The sequence below is a fragment of the Lampris incognitus genome, chromosome 14 (assembly GCF_029633865.1).
Source record: "Lampris incognitus isolate fLamInc1 chromosome 14, fLamInc1.hap2, whole genome shotgun sequence".
Lineage (NCBI taxonomy): Eukaryota > Metazoa > Chordata > Actinopteri > Lampriformes > Lampridae > Lampris > Lampris incognitus.
The window spans coordinates 16,594,912-16,614,810 of NC_079224.1; the positions used below are offsets into that span (position 1 = coordinate 16,594,912).

Below are 19,899 nucleotides of genomic sequence, written 5' to 3' on the forward strand. Positions count from 1 at the left end.
ACTTAACAGTGTACACTATATTGTTGTTTGTGCTGGAGGACCTGATCCTTGGAGTAGACCAATTTCTGGCACAGCGTGTTTTGAGGTTTTGGCGGCAACTGAGACGTGGTGTTTGGAAAATATACGTCTCAACTGCCATCTTACAAATGTCATCGCCATCTTACAATGCTGTGATTGCAACCATTCCCCAGTCCTCTGTGAATAGTACACATGGCCATTCAAACTCTAGTTAATGGTCACAGCAATTTGCATATGAAACTAATCATAGGTTTTGGTCGTTATGCCACTGGATTGTTTGTAAGGGCGGGGATATCTGGAGTTGGTTTAGACTGAAGAGGTCATTTAGATGAGTGATGAAACGTTTCTCTCAATAAATGTTGTCTCCAGATGAACTGATTCAACTTCCTTTGATTTTCTTACCTGGATTATTGAGCATGCATAAAGACAAGAATGAGTCTGTGTTTGTGTTATATGTTTCACTCTACAGTGAAAGGGGTCTTCATTGTATCTGGTCTTAAGACGGTCGATGTCTTTGTTGGGGAATGGGCCACCTTCTCCTGCCAACTGTCCGGTAGGGCAGCCGGTGAGGTGCAGTGGTGGCTGGATGGCACCATGATAGAGCACAGCCCCTTCACTGAAGTAGGGCTGAGCCCGGGCCACATCCACACACTCACCTTAAAGAACCTGGCCCCAGATGACTCTGGCACAGTCACGTTCAAAGCCGGCAGTGTGGTGTCTACCGCCAAGCTGTTAGTCAAAGGTATCAGGCTACAGGTGGTGGACATACCACAGCTTCTAGACCAGCAGATAGTAAAGGAGCATCTCCGTTGAACTCTTTTCTTAAGACCCCAGCAGCTTTTTAATCGAACATTTTGATTGCCATAAATACATAGTAGTTTCCAACGTATTTTGAAACTTAAGGTTGTCTTGTAATTTGTCAACGTTGCTATGATGGCAACATCCATTTAAATTTCCTATGGAATAAGTTGGCTAATGAGACGAAACGTCATTTGTTACACTACAGTATCTGTTTAAAGTGGCACCAGGTACCTTTTTGTATTTCTGTAGCATTTCTTACATCACTATTGCAAAGACGATTGAAGGGCGTTTATATTTATTTATTTATTTTTCTTAATAGCATGGCTAGACACATGCATTTATTTACATTTATTTATGAGCCATAGCTCAAACTCTTGCAGAAGAAGAGGAGCTATGTTCAGACGAGGCAAAGTAAAATTGTAATATTTTGATATTTATCGTTTATTAAATTTGGAAACAGGACATAACTGACATAAAGCAATCCTTATTTTTCTCTGAAACTTTCATGACTGGTAGCAGACAAAATGCATTGCAAAAACAAGGCTTCTAGGGAGCTGATCCCAATGGTAACTGTGTCATTCTCCCATGGCTATTTCACTGTGACCAAAAGGAATTTGATGATGCTATGTTAAAGCAAAAGAGTTACCTGGTACCATTTTAAATAGCTCTTCAATGATGACAGTGTTCTGCAAGGGTCCATTAAAGAGTGATAAACTCCTTTAAAATGGAATGAGTGAAAGCTGTCGGGCTTGAGATTTTGTGCCTCATCCATGCATGAGCAAACATTATTCTTCATTTCATTGATGCTAATGATAGCATAAGTGTTCCATGCTGTATGCTGTGATGTAACAAAAACATACAACTGGGTGCAGCACCACAGGAAAGTTCCATTACACTGCAATTTAATATCATCTAATTTAATCATTTTTAGTAAGACGGCAGCAGTGTAGGTTTATCAACCTCTATTATATTATTATATATTATATATATTATTATATAATATAATAATATAATATATATTATATAGTATATTAATATTATATATTATATCATAATATTTTTACAGAGTCATGGTAGTTTGTTTTGATGGTCTAACAAAAATACTTTATCCAAAATTCATATTCACACACAATCCTTTCGGAATTTCTTTTGGATTCTCTCTAAATCCTTATTACATTCTCATATGAACTCAATATCCCTTGGTAGCATCTATGATCAGTGATGCAAAATTGGTGATGTCTATGGACAGCTAAGGAAGAAATCATCCAATTTTTCTAAAAAGATGAACAAGTTAGACTTAGCCCTTTGGCAACATGTGCATTCGATGTGGTTTTACAGTATGGAGTAAAAATGTGAGCCAAGAGATGATGAAATGCCGTGTTAGGGAAGTGCTGCTCCACCCACCCAGTAAGGCCGGCCACTGCCCCACCCTCCCTTTCACCCTCACCTCCACTTGCCCCACTAAAACATCTAACCCCTGAGCATCTACGCTGTAAGTTTTGCATTGCTATCCATCTATCAACCCCTGTCTCCCTCACTGGCTGTCAGCACTTTTTGGCCTTGGGCTATGACCGTGACCTTGAACATGGATGGTTGGCTTTTTGATCCCCACTTCAGTGTGATAAAACACCAGATAAGTCAACATATTCTCTATTTGACACATTGTGTTTTATAATACACTTTGGACACTCTCAAACTAACAACATCAGGCAAAGGGACTGCCGATGGAAACTAGCTTATTAGCTAACTCGGGTACATTTACATTTGTTTCAAATGTTGATTAATGTACATTGTCCCTTCCCAAATAAACGTTTAAACTAAACTAAACATCTGGCGAATACCACTCTTAAGTTAAGTAAGACACATGGATAGCACCCTATGGGACTGTGGGGGTTATGAAGTCCATACGCCATTCGGCATGTCCAGTGCATGTCTTTTTGTCTTACGGCTAAAACCTGACCGCTGACCCCACCTTCAGATCCCACAGTTGAAGTGGTGAGTGAAATGGAGGACCTGTGGGTGGTTGAAGACCACCCAGCTGAGTTCATCTGCCAGTACTCAAGGCCTGTCAAGGCCCAGTGGAGGAAAGAAGGTCACCCGGTGCAGCCTGATGGCCAGAGGGTGGTAGTGGAGCAGGACTGGAATGTGGCTCGCTTGTACATTAGCTGTGTATCTGCTGAGGACAGGGGCACATACTCCTGCGAGGCAGAGGGGACCTGTGTGGTCGCCTCATTGCATGTGGAAGGTGAGCTTCCCTCCAAAAAAGCAACTACCTTCAGGCAATGCCTCTAATCTCCTTACTCTGAAAAGGTTTAGTCTCAGGGAATTATATAATAACTATAAAAAACACTACTAAGACCAGGAAAAAGTAGAATACGCTTATATGATATGGTGGTCATCCAACTGCACATGCAATTGAAACCCTCAAAAAGTCTTTGTGTAACCTAATACACTTTGCATTTATGTTTTCTTTTTTTGAAATGTGTGTTTATGTTTACATAAAACATTTGACAAAAAAAATCAATAAATCCCTTGGCGATTATCATGAAACTAATTTCCTTTATCATCAACCATAAACTCTATTAAGCCTTATGGACATCTATAAATATTTTAAATGTGTTTTTTTGTCCTCATTTTTGCATTTCCGCTATACAGTAAAACCCATTGACATCGTCCAAGGCTTGGAGAACATGGACACCATTGATGGCGGTGAGGCACTGTTTGAGTGTGCTGTTTCTCGTCCTGAGACCAAAGACTGCCGCTGGCTTCTCAATGGCAAGCCAGTCAAGGAGTCGTCTAATGCTGAGATCGTGTCTTTTGAGAGTGGCCGTCGTCACCTGCTCCTGCTGAAAGACTTGCACATCGCTGACAGTGGCACAGTGACCTTCCAAGCTGGCACGGCCTCCTCATCTGCCCAGCTCACTGTCAAGGGTGAGTCATGGAAATGATTATCGTATGCCTCTTAAATTTCATTTACAGTATGACCGTGACATATTAGTTTAGGATTGGTGTAATTTATGCATTAAACCTTCAACAGATCATTTTTTTCATTTCACGATTATGGCTTTGTCTGTACTCAGGCTGGAAGCTGGACATAGTGAAGGGTCTAGAGGACAAAGTGGCAGTGGTTGGAGAGAGGGTGGAGTTCTTTGTTCAGCTGACTGAGCCTGTACCTGTGGCAGAGATAGCCTGGTATGCTAATGGTGTGGAGCTAAAGGCCGACGACACCTGGGCCATGGAGGCTGATGGCGCCTCCTATCGTCTTGTCTTGAGACGGGCGCCACTTTTGCCCCGGCAAGAAATAACCTTTGCTGGTAGAGATGCTATCACCATGGCCAAACTCACCATCATCAGTAAGTGTCAGAGAAACAATCTGATAGAGAAGAGCGATATGCTGAACTGTTTTGCTAAAGGTCCAGTGAAATGAAAAATGAATTTTGGTTCTCGTTTCGCCTTTATTTATGGTTAATTTCGCTGGCACTTGTGTCCAGTGACAATAAAGGTTACTTACTTACTTACTTACTTATTTGCACTTAATTTACATATATTAAACACTATGTTCTAGAAATTCAGAAAAAAAAACTTTTATAATCTTTGTGTTTTTACGAATTATGTTTTTCTCTTCATGACAAATACAATAATTTCTTAGTAACATCATCCTTCACTTTTGCGTGTTCACGAAATGTCAAACAATAGGAGCGAGGTTGATAGAAGGCAAGTGATCTTCTATCACTAAACTGAAACTAACAATAGCATATTGATGTCCACATTCTTCTAAACATGCCTGGCCATTGTCGGCTGTTAGCCAAATCATATTCCCTCCCCTCAAAAAAATCCCACCCAATGGCCCTTGTCATACAGATATTTTAAATCGTGGTATTTTGCAGTACTATCAATTCTGTCTCATGGGATCTTAAAGACCTTAAAAATTTAAAGCCTTTACCTCCGGCTTGGTCGGGCGTCCCTACAGACACAATTGGCCATGTCTGCGGGTGGGAAGCCGGATGTGGGTATGTGTCCTGGTCACTTCACTAGCGCCTCCTCTGGTTGGTTTGGGTGCCTGTTTGGAGGGGAGGGGGGACTGGGGGAATAGCGTGATCCTCTCACGCGCTACGTCCCCCTGGTGAAACTCCTCACTGTCAGGTGAAAAGAAGCAGCTGGTGACTCCACATGTATTGGAGGAGACATGTGGTAGTCTGCAGCCCTCCCCGGATCGGCAGAGGGGGTGGAGCAGCGACCGGGACGGCTTGGAAGAGTGGGGTAATTGGCCGGATACAATTGGGGTGAAAAAGGGGGAAAATTAACACACACACAAAAAAATGAAAGCCTTTTCCAGTCATAGTGTTGCTGTTTTATTATCTCCCACCAAAAAGTCTAAATTGTTTTTCCTCTGTCTTAGTTTTGCTACAAGCCTTTAACACTTGGTGCTCCTTTCCCAACAGCTGTACCTGATCCACCAGAGGACCCAGAGGTCCTCAGTAAGACTAAGGAATCTGTTACCCTCTCTTGGTTTACTCCCCTACATGATGGAGGCAGCCCCATCTTGGGTTACAGAGTAGAGATGCGGCTGACAGACAGCGCTCTCTGGCTGCCATGCCATTCAGAGCCAGTGTGTAACACAGAGCTTGTCATTGAGAACCTCACCCCAGGGAGTAGCTACAGGTTTAGAGTGGCAGGCATCAACACAGTTGGAACTGGAGAGCCTGTTCAGCTACCACAGACCGTGCAGCTTGGTGAGTGGTGTGTTGGAAAAATGTAAGATTTCCAGGCTCCATCACTTTGTTTGGCTACCAAGGCAATTTCCTAATTCTGCTGTCTCACCTATGGACATTTTGTGTGGAAAAGCCTGACCATCCATTTGGTGTGAGGGTCATAAGTCACTTAGAATCTTTTAATGCAGTTTGCCTCTATGTATCAAAACAACATCAGAAATGAGCAAATGTGCAGTATTGCAGTCATTGAAATAACAGTCATGCAAAGAAATATGACAGGCTGTCATCGATTGTGTAACATACATACTTCTCTCTGTCATTGTTGAACAGAGTCTCCAGTGAAAGTGACACAGCCGCTGACCTGCCCCAACCTGCAAGCAGGTAAGACGGTGCAGGTAGAGTGCCAGCTTTCTACGGAGGGCATTTCAGTCACATGGTTTAAAGACCAAAAAGAGCTGGAGGTGGGGGCTAAGTACCAGTTCACCACAGAGGGGAAGAGACAAGCCCTGTTGATCAAGGACTTTGAAGCTGCTGACCAGGGCATGTATAGCTGTTTAGCCTCAGCTGATGTCGAGAGCTCCATTAGCCTCAGCCTGGATGGTAAGAAAACAAAAATCAATTCTCCCCACCACTGTGTCTCTTAGTGATTTTTTTTCTTTATTTATAGAGCTCCAACACTGTAGTTAACTCAAGTTAACTCAATACATGTAGATTTCAATCGTCTTATTCTCTCATGCTAAATTGGAAACCTCTGGGAGGAATATTTGTCATGGTAAGCTTGGTAAGTAGAATTTCACTTATTTGCAGCTTTGCCACCAGTAAGGTAAGTTGTGTTTTTTGGAGAGTGATCATTTAAACGTTTATCAAAGCATTATTGGGTACTCCATTGTGGTTATAGGTGCAGAATCAGAGGAAGGGGGCCAGCCCAGTCTGCCCCCAGAGGCTGCCGCAGAGGGTGACGTCCATGAGCTTTGGGAGGCCTTGGCCAAGAAACGTCGTATGAGTCGTGAGCCCACTCTGGACTCTATCTCTGAACTCCCTGAAGAGGATGGTAAAAGTGGTCAAGACAAAGTCGAAAAGGAGGAGGCAAAAGAGCCAGAGAAAGTTGAAATGAAATCGCCAGAGAAGGAACAGGTTGCCAAGATTAAACAGCCAGACTCTAACTTGTATACCAGTTCTGAGGATGAGTCTGTATCAGGGGGTCCAACACTTGTGTCATACCTCAAGAAGAGCAGTAAGTCCGCTGTTTTGGCCACTGAACAGGTAGATACTCTGTCTGCTGAGAGGTTCTTTGCACAGTTCAAGATGTCAGACCAGAAGACAGAGCAGCAGACTGAAATAAAACTGACAACAGTTCAACAGACAGAGACAAAACAGACAGTTACACAAGAGATTGACATCATGGAGATCGGTAAAGAGGATGAGCCTGAGCTCAGAGAGGCAGCCATCAAGATCCAAGCTGCTTTCAAGGGCTACAAGGCTCGCAGGGACATGCGCCCTGCCTTCAGAGATGTCTTCAAGGACCAGACCAAAGAACCTGGCAGTACCATTCATCTAGAGTGCATGGCAGAAGGTAAACCTGACAAGGTGTGTTGGCTGAAAGACGGAGAGCCCCTGACAGATGGCAAGCACCACCACATCGATATCTACAATGATGGTACCTGCTCGCTGGTCATCACTGCCATCACTACCAAGGACACGGGGGTTTATACCTGCAAGGTTACCAACAAATTTGGGGTCAAATCTCACAGTGGCAAGGTGACAGTGGGTACCGTGAGAGAATCATCTGATCGACGGCCTCTGACAGTAGGCTACAGTGCTGACAGCGAGCCAGAGAGCTCCTCAGGTAGTGAGATGGATGAGTCACTCAGGCAAGCCAGCCGGCGACTCCGTCGTCTCCTGCGTACACGTCTCCCACCGGACGTGGAGGAGGAACCCTTTGTCAGTGCAGATGAAGGAGACCTGCCTCCACCAGATCCCCACTCTTATCGTGAGGATGACCGTTACATATACATCCGCTTTGACTCACGAGATGAGGCTGAGGTGGCTTCACAGAGGTTCCAGGAGATGTTCACAGCCCAGGGGGTCCCTGTGGAGACCACCATTCTTGAGGCAGGGCCTGTCAAAGTGGAACTGCGAATTATGAAGATGGGCTATATACAAGATGGCACACAGACTCCCACACAAGATAGACAGTTGCCTGCAATCATGACTGGAGCCCCTGGTAGGAAACCAGCTATCCTCTTTTACTCAAGGAAAACACTTGCAACGATTATATGTTATATAGTCTCTCACTTAATCATCGGAGTTAAGAAGAAGTTGTATATTTGTAGATACTCCTTTTGAGTACCAAGGAATAACTTAAGGTTTTTGTTTGAATTAACGTGCTCAAATATAATGAATGTATCAGTAGTTTGCTACTTAGTAATATTACAAAGAGCCTTTGTCAACAATATAATAGGTTCATTTCTGTTAAATAAATGCTCATATTTTGATATTTGATGTCCACATTCTTTACACTCAGCTTGCCGTCATGTTTTACTTGTGTTGTGTGTTCATTCTGTGTGTTACTATCCATGCTATCCATGCTAACTTTGCCAGTTGTCTCATTTCTCTCTCTTAATTGTTTCATTTCTGGCCTACTTACTCTATGTTTAATATTCTTTGAGTATAGTTGTAGTTACTCTTTTCTCAACTGTGTATCTTCTTGTTCGTGCACATTTGCTTTGATCATGTGCCTCACTTTTCTTCTATTTAACCTCTCTATTTTTCAACATGTGTACCCATTCATGCCCTGACTTCTAATGTTGACTCCATCATGCTTCTACATTTCTCCTCATTCTTCTTTGCATGTCTTCATATCATTTCCTTATTTTTGCACATTGTTGTCACCAATGTCAATTCTTATTATGTAATAACACAACCCAGTCGAGTAAGGACCTGCCACGAAAACTGTGGCAGTATTTAACCCTGACTCACAAAAGGAAAAACAAACGGTTAAGATTTGCGATCTTCTTGAAGCAAACAATTGACTTTGTGGTGTGTTTAACCATTTGTCTTCTTATCATCCAGCTGCTCCAGTCTTCCTGACGGAGCTGCAGAGCCAAGATGTTCCGGACGGTTACCCGGTCAGCTTCGACTGTGTTGTCATTGGCAAGCCACCTCCCACCGTGCGTTGGTTCAAGGATGGCAAGTTGCTGGAGGAGAATGACCATTACATGATCAATGAAGACCAAGAAGGCTGCCACCAACTGATCATCACCACCGTGCTGCCCTCCGACATGGGGGTCTACCGCTGCATGGCTGAGAACAGCAGTGGGATTGCGGCCACTAAGGCTGAACTCAAGGTTGACGGTGAGTTGAATACATATTTGCACACACATGCATGGACGTCTTATATACACACACTCATACAAACAAACACCAGCCCCTGGTTTCAGTCACATTTGAATAGCAGAATGTTTCTTTTCCATCCTTTAGTGTCCTGTAGCTCAGATTACGACACTGCAGCTGATGCCACGGAGACCTCCTCTTACGTCAGTGCCAAAGGCTATGTGTCCAGGTGAATTAACTGTCAGTTAGCTGCAGCTTTTCCTGCCAATGTTTCCAAATGGAGTTCAGAGAAACCCTGATGAGATTTTACTGGATGTTATAAGCTGCACTGCTCTTTTCTCCTTAAACAGGGAAACTGAGGCATTTGAGTCCGTGGCTGAAGATGAGCAACTACCCCAGGTGGTGGACGAACTGCATGATGTCCATGTCTGTCCAGGTTCACCCATTGCTAAAATGCAGCTCAAAGTCAAGGGTATGTTGATAAATCATAAACCAGACATCTTTGTGCAACAAACTGTCATTCCTTTCTTTTCTGGATTTCATTTCATTTCTGGATTAGGCAGCATGGTGGTGCAGTGGTTAGCGCTGTCGCCTCACAGCAAGAAGGGTCCTTGTTTTCGAACCCTGGGGTTGTCCAACCTTTGGGGTCATCCCAGGTCGTCCTCTGTGTGGCGTTTGCATGTTTTCCCCATCTGTGGTGGGCTTTCTCTGGGTGCTCCGGTTTCCCCCACCATCCCCCTCAAAAAAAAAAAAAGACATGCATGTTAGGGTTAGTACTGCTGTCTGTGTCCCTGACTGAGGCATGGCAAGACCAACTGGAGTTGGTCCCCAGGTGCTGCACAGTGGCTGCCCACTGCTCCTAGCTACACAGCTAGGATGGGTTAAATGCAGAGAGGAATTTCCCCACGGGGATTACTATAGTATACCAAATCCAAAAAAAAAAATTTTTTTTCACTTGACTTTGACAAATTTTGATCCAACAAATTGACATTGCAGTGATACTATAGTTGAAGGAGCGTCTTTCACAAAAATCTTCATTTGCAATTTATCTGTCAGGCTTTCCCCAGCCCAGAGTGTACTGGTTTAAGGACGGCCTCCCGCTACGGCCCTCACAGAGGATTCTGCTCTTGGCAGAGAGGGATGCTCATGGCCTGGAAATCCTGGAGGTGAAGAGAGAGGACATGGGAGAATACTCTGCTTATATCAGCAATGCAGCTGGTTCTGCATATTCCTCCGCCAGACTGCTGGTTTTGGGTATGTCGGCTCATGCCTGAATGTATTTTACTTGCTGCTTAAAAATAAAAGTTGTGATTGAGCTGCACTAAGACTTGGAGATAATGGGCTCTCACACATTCCAGGTCCAGGGGAGATTATGCCAGAGGATAAAACAAAGAAAGGTACACTTTGGTTTTCTCCCATCAAACCAGAGTACAAGTACAGATACTTCAGTAGGTATAGTGATGTTGTATGGTGTGATATAGCTTTAATTTTACTCTACTTTTTTACAGACCCAAGGGAGCCTTTGGTGCCACCACGTTTCCTTGAGAGGTTCAACAACAGGAAGGTGAAACAAGGAGCAAGCATTACTTTTTCCGTCAAAGTGGAAGGTTTGTTCGGCACACTATCTGATTTTAAACATAACAGTGTTTGAAATTAGTTCCTCCGTAGTTGTTGGCAAATTTGCTTAGCCAAGGCAAACTTCGTGATGACATGAACAATTAAAAGGCCTGTTCTGCTTCTAGAAAGCTTTTGCAGTCCTGTCACTACAACCTTGTAAATCTTTGAATCCTGGGAACGTCAGGGAGAGGATTTTACTTGACCATGATTAATATTTAGTGATGCATCAGCGAAGCCTCATAAATTCCCAGGACGTAGTGATTCATCACAGAGCTTGCTTAATAACCCTGCATTACTTATCTTTATTCTCCCAGGTTCTCCCACCCCCATGGTTTCCTGGCTAAAGGAGGAGTCGATGGAAGATGTCCTTTGGATCAAGCCAGATACCAAGGGGTACAAAGTAGCAAGCTCTGGACGCCAGCACAGCCTCATCTTAATGGACGTAGGCCCAGAATACACTGGCATGTACACCTGTATTGCCACAAACAGGGCAGGACAGTCTGTCTGTACCGCCCGCCTGGAGGTTGATGAAGGTGCGGAGCAGGGAAATCATCTTAACTCTTTAGATATGCTAGTCTACAGCTGTAGCTATAACCCGAAAATAGGATTATCTATCTATCTATCTATCTATCTATCTATCTATCTATCTATCTATCTATCTATCTATCTATCTATCTATCTATCTATCTCTCGCACCCTCTCTCTCTCTCTCTCTCTCTCTCTCTCTATATATATATATATATATATATATATATATATATACACATACATACATACATACATGTATGTTTGTGTGTGTGTTTGTAAAAAAAAAAATTGGGTTATTTTTTTTTTCTTTTTGTTATTCCAGCACCACGACCAAAGCAAGAGACCAAAGTCCCAGAGTAAGTTTTGAAAGAGGCTTATGTTTGTATGGGGAATAATTGACACACACAGACATGGTAAATACATGTAAAAATAAAAACGCTTACTCTGAATTGCTTACTCTGTTATAGGGTTCTTGGGATTACAATTAGTCCTCCAGAGGACGAGCCAAGCAAAGAAAAAGGTGAGATCGACCTCTTGAATCACAACTACCACATTGTTCTGTTCAGTTACTAGGCATTTTTATTGTATCACAGTACATATAGAAAACATACTATTATTTCAATGGTGGTGTCTGCTTACTGTCTATTAATGCCCTGAAGAGGGTAAAACACCCTACCTTGGTGATGTTTGTACGGAGGAGTTCCTCATGAAGCTCACCTCCCAGATCACTGAAATGGTATCAGCAAAGATGAGTCAAGGTGGGTGAAATTGAACTGCTCCATCCATGTTACAAAATATTGAATGATGTTCATTATACTGAAAATTGCGATCCCTGACAGATGCATATTCACAATAATTCAAAATTCGAGTATTTTGAATTTTAAATGCTCTTCTCAAGAAGTAGAACACAATGGATGAATGCACATAATCTAATTACAATACACCAGACTTGGTATCAGTTATGAACTGACACAATAGACGAGTGTGTCCAGGGGTGTTGGATCTGTTGTGCTACTTCTTGAACGGAAGAGAGATAGACAGATCCAAAGTTTCTGTAACCCGCTTTATGTGGAGTAACAGAAAAGCTTTTTTGTCCTGTTTTATTACTATTTCAAGCAATTTGCAAAAAAAGGGCTTCAAATCCAATAATACAATACTACCATAAACACTATCCGCCTAACATTAAATCAAAGTTTACTCAATGTTATGACAAATAATCAATTCCGCCCTTATTCCACATTCTGCAAACTAATTTGCTTGCTAACATTGTCAAGTACAGCTGGATACTAACCTCCTACGGCTGCAAAACAATGCCGCAAACTGACATGACAGGCCATGCCAGACGCTAATGCTAGAGATATTTGGCAGTAAGAACAGTTTTAAAGGAAATGGTTTGGATGCAACACTTCTCTTGGCTAGTTCTCTGTCAGGGTAACCTGACAACAGGTTTATGGACAATTCAGTGAATTAAAACGCCTCATTCAAGAAATGTGAATGCCCCAATTCATTTGAATACTTTCAAACCTCAATTCCAGGATTAGAATTCACTTGTGATGGGGGGAAAAAAAAGAATTGACCGGGCGTCCGGGTAGCATAGCAGTCTATTTCGTTGCCTACCAACACAGGGATCACCGGTTCGAATCCCCTTGTTACCTCCAGCTTGATCGGCCGTCCCTACAGACACAGTTGACCGTGTCTGCGGGTTGGAAGCCAGATATGGGTACGTGTCCTGGTCGCTACACTCGCGCCTCCTCTGGTCGGTCGGGGCGCCTGTTGGGGGGGGCTGGGAGGAATAGCATGATCCTCCCACGCGCTATGTCCCCCTGGTGAAACTCCTCACTGTCAAGTGAAAAGAAGCGGCTGTTGACTTCACATGTATCAGAGGAGGCATGTGGTAGTCTACAGCCCTCCCCGGATCGGCAGAGGGGGTGGAGCAGCGACCGGGACGGCTTGGAAGAGTGGGGTAATTGGCCGGATACAATTGGGGGAGAAAATTTAAAAAAAAAAGAATTGACCACAAACCTACACCAAGTGCAAAGGACTTCTTCTCTGCCCTCTTTTGTGTGTGTGTGTGTGCGTGTGTGTGTGTGTGCGTGCGTGGATCGCTAGCTCATCTTGTACAGTATAACAACCTCTCTTCCCCTTATACAGACGTCATTTTTATTGACTTTAACATCCACCAGTTCACCAGTCCAACCATTCAAATTCTCATCCAATCATTAATTTGTGATTCAGACAGCTTACAGAATCATCAAGTGCTCCAGTGGATGAAATCATGGCCCAAAACATGCAGTATGTATCCACAGTGCATCAACCTTCACAAGAGCCGTACACTCTTTGCATAGACACTATTTCTTATGACTTGATTTTGTTTTCGTACATATTGGCACAGCGATGAGGGAAATACATTTGCACTGCAGGTGGCTGAGGGATGACCTGTGGAAACAATTTTGGCGAACATTTATTGTCACTTAAAACCAAAATCACGGTGCTCTCAGAAGACGAGACACTTCGTAGATACGAGAAGGGATGATCTGATTTATTTTTTTATATATATATACGTATAAGGAATGAAGCTGCCATCAACACAGGATTTGTCGTAATATTTAATACGATGGCTGATCACACATCTTGATCCCTTTTAACTTATCGTCTGTGCTTCCTGTTTCTTATGCATCACCAATGCGGTTTCCTTGTTTTGCCGGAACGAATTTGAAGTGACGAGAGTTTGACCAGCAGATAGCTGGAATACATGTTGACACACAGACATGTATGTGCTTATGTTAAAAGCTAGTTTTGACTTTCTCTCGCATGCTGTTAGAATACTAACACTACCGTTGTCTATTGGCAGCACAAATTTATAGCTGTGAGCAATTCATTCATTTTTTTATCAAAATATTCATTTAATCAAAAGTAAAAATGGATTAGAGTCCACGCTAATGAGGCAGCGCTTAAGGTCAGCAGATAGTCAATATTTGACTAAAATGTGATTCCAACTGGGCCGGCCAGTGAAAGTCAAGCCAACGTAATAATTGCTATATAATGTAAAATAACTGCTTTAAAAACAAATATACGACATCAAATACCTAATTTCTCGAAGTTTCCGGAATGTCAAGTTTGTACTCGTATCCATTATCTCTTACAATGTTTTGTTTGGAAAGATTGAATCTGTGTGTAGATACACGGATGTGTGCATTTTGCATGCTGACCTGTCTCCCTCTCGTTGCTTTCCACCCTCCTTGTCGCCGTAGCCTCGCTGCGTGTCCCAGGCGCTGACAGCGATGATGAGACCAAGACTCCCTCTCCTTCCCCACATCACGGTCGCTCTCGACCTCCCTCCCTCGTCGTTGACTCCTCCTCTGAGTCTGATGAGGGGGAAGCCAGGGGAGAGGTGAGATATAGCCGCTCTCGGTCTGCCTTGTGGTAGACCAACATGTCCGTGACCAGAATTCTTTTCTGGTATTTGCCTTGCTTATACTTGCAAGTAAAATAACCCTTAAATCGAAATGAACAGGATAAATCCGATCACAAAACACTTTTGATCCAAATATGAGAATAGTGACCACTTTATTTCCAAAGTTAAGAGTGTAAAGAACTGAGACCCCAACTCAGTAATGTTAACAGACACCATCTGCACTTGCTCTGTGAGGAACAAATAGGAGGTAGACTTCACTTACAGTGTTTATCTTAACCTTAACATCCACATGAAATTTGCTTCCAAGTAATGACGCCAATTATAAAACAGAAAATGACAAAAGCGGGGCGTCCAGGTGGCGTGGCGGTCGATTCCGTTGCCTACCAACACAGGGCTCGCCAGTTTGAATCCCCGTGTTACATCCGGCTTGGTCAGCTGTCCCTACAGACACAATTGGCCATGTCTGCAGGTGGGGAGCTGGATGTGGGTATGTGTCCTGGTTGCTGCAGTAGTGCCTCTACTGGTCAGTCAGGGTGCCTGTTCAGGGGGAAAGGGGAACTGGGGGGAATAGTGTGATCCTCCCACGTACTACGTCCCCCTGGCAAAACTCCTGTGTGTCAGGTGAAAAGAAACGGCTGGTGACTCCAAATGTAAGGGAGGAGGCATGTGGTAGTCTGCAGCCCTCCCCGGATCAGCAGAGGGGGTGGAGCAGCGACCGGGACGGCTCAGAAGAGTGGGGTAATTGGCCGAATACAATTGGGGAGTGAGAAAAAAAGTTTAAAAAAGTCTGGCAAAGAATAAAGTGGAGGTAAACCAGTATATTTCGGAATGTATAAGCAGATTTTTATCAGATAACCACATTCGTGCAACAATCTAATCTCCTTTGTATATTGATTTTGTAAGTCAGATGTCTAAATATGTCTACAGATGTTTGAGATCTATGTGGCTACAGCTGACTACAACCCCACGATGGCCAGCAAAGAGTCCATCGCTCTTAAAGAAGGACAGTACGTTGAGGTTCTTGACTCAGCCCATCCACTCAAATGGCTGGTCAGGACCAAACCTACCAAAACCACACCATCCCGCCAAGGCTGGGTCTCACCTGCCTACCTGGACAAGAAACTCAAAGTATGTCTGATGACTATCACAACTGTCCAAATAATGTAAAATCATTGCTCTCCTTGTTATAGTTATGAATTCATTTAGTTGAAGTCTTCCAAGTTTTTGAAAGGTGCTTGTAAATCCCAAAATACTGATCCACTATTCTGCCATTCCAGCCATCTCCAGATGCAGGTGATCTTCCAGAGACAAGTTTAGAGGAAGTTTCTGAGGGCGAATACAAGAAGAAGCTGTTGTAAGTACAGTGGAGCGCCATATAAATGAGCAGCCACTCTGTCATGGAAGCAAACAACCAACATGTCTCACCATCTTATCCCTGTTCTTAGCCAACTGATTCAGGACTTGATGAATGGAGAGGCAGAATTTGTCAAAGAGATGGACTTCTTTACCTCCCATCACCTTAAGCACGCAGACTGCTCTGATGCCCCTGTTGAAGTCACCAGCCAGAAGGAGGCTATATTCCGTAATGTTGAAGATATCAAAGCTTTCCATTTTGAGTGAGTTCACACATCATTTGCAGTTCATTTTGTATGTGTACAAGTATTGGCGAGGTGAGGAGGCTGTTTTCTGTTCTTTTTCACCTTTTTAATAATCAATTCATTCCAGCGTCCAGGTAGCGTAGCGGTTTATTCCGTTGCCTACCAACATGGTGATTGCCGGTTCGAATCCCTGTGTTACCTCCGGCTTGGTCGGGCGTCCCTACAGACACAATTGGCCGTGTCTGCGGGTGGGAAGCCGGATGTGGGTATGTGTCCTGGTCACTGCACTAGCGCCTGCCCTGGTTGGTCGGGGCGCCTGTTCAGGGTGGAGGGGGAACTAGGGGGAATAGCGTGATCCTCCCACATGCTACGTGCCCTTGGAGAAACTCCTCGCTGTCAGGTGAAAAGAAGCAGCTGGCAACTCCATATGTATTGGAGAAGGCATGTGGTAGTCTGCAGCCCTCCCCAGATCAGCAAAGGGGGTGGAGCAGCGACCGGGACAGCTTGGACAGTGGGGTAATTGGCCAAAAATTCAATTGGAGAGAAGAAGGGGGAAAAAATAATAATCAATTCATTCCTTGTGTTTTCTATAGGTGTTTTCTGCCTAAGTTGAATGAGTGCGATACAGATGACGACATTGCAATGCGCTTCCTGAAGAACAAAGAGGGCTTCGAAAAATACCTCCCGTATTTCGTAGGCCAGAGTCAGGCTGAGTCGACCATAAGTGACAAGACAGTCCACCGTTTCTTCCATGTAACATAGCTTCTTCCTCTCGGCCTACTGTGTTATTACTGCACCGTGGGTCATACAGTACACAGTACAGTATATTTCACTGTTTTCACATTAATTAAGAAATGCTGTCCATTTCACACATAGGAGTACACTGAGAAGGAGCAGGCCAGTGCCGGCCCTGCAGCGCCCCCTGTGCGAAGCATCAATGCCTATATCAAACGGCCGCTGGACAGAATTCAGAAGTACAAAGCATCACTCAAGGTGACAGCTTTTTAATACAGTACATGTCAGACATGTCTTCAGCAGTGAGACTGGGCAGCCATCGTCATTATTGCATATAAAATATGCGATAATTCTTGATTATTATGAATTCATTGATAGGCATTAGTAGTTTTGCCAAGTGAATAGTCAAGAAAATGCATTTGATGTTAACTGCTGCCTTAGCTCGGTGCTTACATGTGTCCATGTTGTGCATGTTGCTTATAGGTTTGTCACTAGAACTTAATGGCCGACAGTATAAATTACAAAAATATTCCTGATATGGCTTATAACAGACAACCTGACACAAAGAAAAAAAATGCAGACTGTTAAACTATGTTAAGAATGCTTTTCTTGGCGAGTTTTGGTATTGGGACCCTTATGCTTTACACAATGAAATCAATCAGCCTGTCCTCTGTGACCAAAGTAGACAAAACTATTTACATCAGCGTCTTTTATTTCTTAGTTTTTGCTGTATTTTTGTAAGGTAGGGCCTGCTTATATGAACAGCACATCCTTTGTTACATAAATTGGTTGAATCTTGACATTTTTTTTTAAGTCACTAGCTATTTTTCAGTTGCATCATCTCTCATCCTTTAACATCCCCTCTGTGACTTTGCCCACCTTCAGGAAATGATTCGGAACAAGGCGAGGAACGGTCAGAACTGCTGCCTGCTGGAGGAGGCCTACGCCATGGTGTCATCACTTCCTCAGCGCTCCGAGAACACCCACCACGTCTCCATGATCGAAAACTATCCTGCCACCCTGGACGTACTCGGAGAGCCCATTAGACAGGTATGACCAAGATACTGAATCATGGCTGAATAAAAGTACACAGGATGTTGAATAATCAAAATAATTGTACTATACAATAAACAAATCCAGGTCATACTTGAAGCTTGACTGTGTGTATTAGTAACGGTCCCTGGGAGGAAATTATGTTTGACTAATATCGGTCTGATTTTGTCTGCAAAAGGGACCATTCCAGGTGTGGGAAGGGGCTCCCGGAATTCGAACATCCTCTAGGGGTCACCACCGTCACGTCTTCCTCTTTAAGAACTACTGTATCATCTGCAAACCAAAGAGGGACAGCAACATTGACACACAGGCCTATATCTTCAAGAACATGATGAAGGTAGGACTTCCGATATGATTTCTCTCCTCTCATCTTCATACTGAAGCTCTTGCTGCCGCCATTTTTGTCTCTTGAGCCTGTACTGCTATTTTCTTGAATTTGCTGCAGTTGAACAACATTGATGTAAACGAGACTGTAGATGGGGATGACCGTGCCTTTGAGATTTGGCATGAACGTGAAGACTCTGTGAGAAAGTATACCCTACAGGCGCGCACAGTTATAATCAAGAACTCTTGGCTGCGAGACCTCAGAGAGCTGCAGCAGCGTTACAGCATGCCTTCATGGAGTGAGTAGGACGCACAAACATACAAAGATATACACACACACACTTTTTTTTGTGGATTTTTCCCCCCCACCCTGGCAATTATCTAACTCTTCTGAGCTGTGCTGGTTGTTACTCCACCCCCTCTGCGGATCCGGGGAGGGCTGCAGGCTACCACATGCCTCCTCCGATACATGTGGAGTCACCAGCCAGTTCTTTTCACCTGACAGTGAGGAGTTTTTATATATATATATATATATATATATATATATAAATTTATTTCTAGTTTTTCCCCTTTATCCCACCTGATTAACCCAATGGCATATGGCCGGAACTCTTGTCGAATAACTCCTCTGGCTCACGTTTCCACTGGAAGGAGATAGTCGTAACACCATCTTCTTTCAAATTCATGTCGGCTGCTCTCGCTAGTTTACACGCTGAAGCCTCGCATGGATTGCATTACCTTCAGGCCGCGAAGGAGACGTAGGGAGAATGCTTTCGGTTGCTTAGCTGCAGGCGCCCGGGTGGGCCAGAGGGGTTGCTGGAGAACGACGAGTCCACGAACACTACACCGATCCGAACACTACACCAATCTACACCCACTATCCCTCAAGTAAGGGTGGCCTAATGAATGCCTTACCCCATGGACGCTCTGGCCGTGACTGGTTACGGCGAGTCTGGGATACGAACCTCCCAGCCACATGACGAACGGGTTGCAAGAATGGCGGTTTATTCCGCTCAGCCATCAGAGCGGCCCTACAGTGAGGAGTTTTTCCAGGGGAACATAGCACGTGGGAGGATCACGCTATTCCCCCCAGTTCCCCCTACTCCCTGAACAGGCGCCCTGACCGACCAGAGGAGGCGCTAGTGCAGCGACCAGGACACATACCCACATCCGGCTTCCCACCCGCAGTCACGGACATTTGTGTCTGTAGGGACGCCCAGTCAAGCCGGAGGTAACACAGGGATTCGAACTGGTGATCCCTGTGTTGGTACGCAATGGAATCGACCACTATGCTACCCGGACACACATAATATCAATGTTGTTCTTAATCTCATTCTTTTCTTTGTCTGGTAGTTGGAATTTATTCTAATAATGTATGCAAACCTGTTGTTGTACTATCTTAATATCTGCATTTGTTCGTTACCTTTCATGTGTCTTATGTTTGCCCAGGTCCCCCTGACTTTGATGAAATCCTGGCAGATTGCACAGCAGAGCTGGGTCAGACAGTTAAACTGGCCTGCAAAGTGACTGGAGTACCCAAGCCTGCAGTAACCTGGTACAAGGGTAAGAAGAAAACTTGCATGTGGCAGCATTTCTTCACAAGATATTTTTTTTCTTTTGGCATTTCTACTTTTTTGGACAGTGAATAATAGAGATTGATAGAAATGCTCTATGGGAACAGGTGTTTTGTGTGAACAGCATAAGCCCTTCACTGATGTGCTACCTCCATGAACACACAGTATGAGACCAAACAGTGTACAACAAT

The 19,899-nt window shown here is 43.9% G+C and overlaps 1 protein-coding gene across 1 annotated transcript in view; it reads left to right on the forward strand.

Annotated features, from left to right (window-relative positions):
- Positions 1-19,899, forward strand: part of LOC130124347 (obscurin-like) — a 108,431-nt gene that overhangs the window by 84,473 nt on the left and 4,059 nt on the right. The window contains exons 57-84 of the mRNA XM_056293804.1: positions 488-760; positions 2,798-3,064; positions 3,475-3,750; positions 3,900-4,172; positions 5,262-5,552; positions 5,862-6,131; positions 6,430-7,755; positions 8,604-8,885; positions 9,012-9,093; positions 9,215-9,336; positions 9,921-10,118; positions 10,223-10,261; positions 10,373-10,471; positions 10,796-11,014; positions 11,332-11,365; positions 11,477-11,529; positions 11,669-11,767; positions 13,245-13,301; positions 14,261-14,400; positions 15,352-15,552; positions 15,702-15,778; positions 15,870-16,040; positions 16,616-16,775; positions 16,899-17,015; positions 17,643-17,807; positions 17,989-18,147; positions 18,256-18,433; positions 19,584-19,697. Coding sequence (XP_056149779.1) covers positions 488-760; positions 2,798-3,064; positions 3,475-3,750; positions 3,900-4,172; positions 5,262-5,552; positions 5,862-6,131; positions 6,430-7,755; positions 8,604-8,885; positions 9,012-9,093; positions 9,215-9,336; positions 9,921-10,118; positions 10,223-10,261; positions 10,373-10,471; positions 10,796-11,014; positions 11,332-11,365; positions 11,477-11,529; positions 11,669-11,767; positions 13,245-13,301; positions 14,261-14,400; positions 15,352-15,552; positions 15,702-15,778; positions 15,870-16,040; positions 16,616-16,775; positions 16,899-17,015; positions 17,643-17,807; positions 17,989-18,147; positions 18,256-18,433; positions 19,584-19,697 — 5,742 coding nt within the window. The remainder of the gene's footprint in view (positions 1-487; positions 761-2,797; positions 3,065-3,474; positions 3,751-3,899; positions 4,173-5,261; positions 5,553-5,861; positions 6,132-6,429; positions 7,756-8,603; positions 8,886-9,011; positions 9,094-9,214; positions 9,337-9,920; positions 10,119-10,222; positions 10,262-10,372; positions 10,472-10,795; positions 11,015-11,331; positions 11,366-11,476; positions 11,530-11,668; positions 11,768-13,244; positions 13,302-14,260; positions 14,401-15,351; positions 15,553-15,701; positions 15,779-15,869; positions 16,041-16,615; positions 16,776-16,898; positions 17,016-17,642; positions 17,808-17,988; positions 18,148-18,255; positions 18,434-19,583; positions 19,698-19,899) is intronic.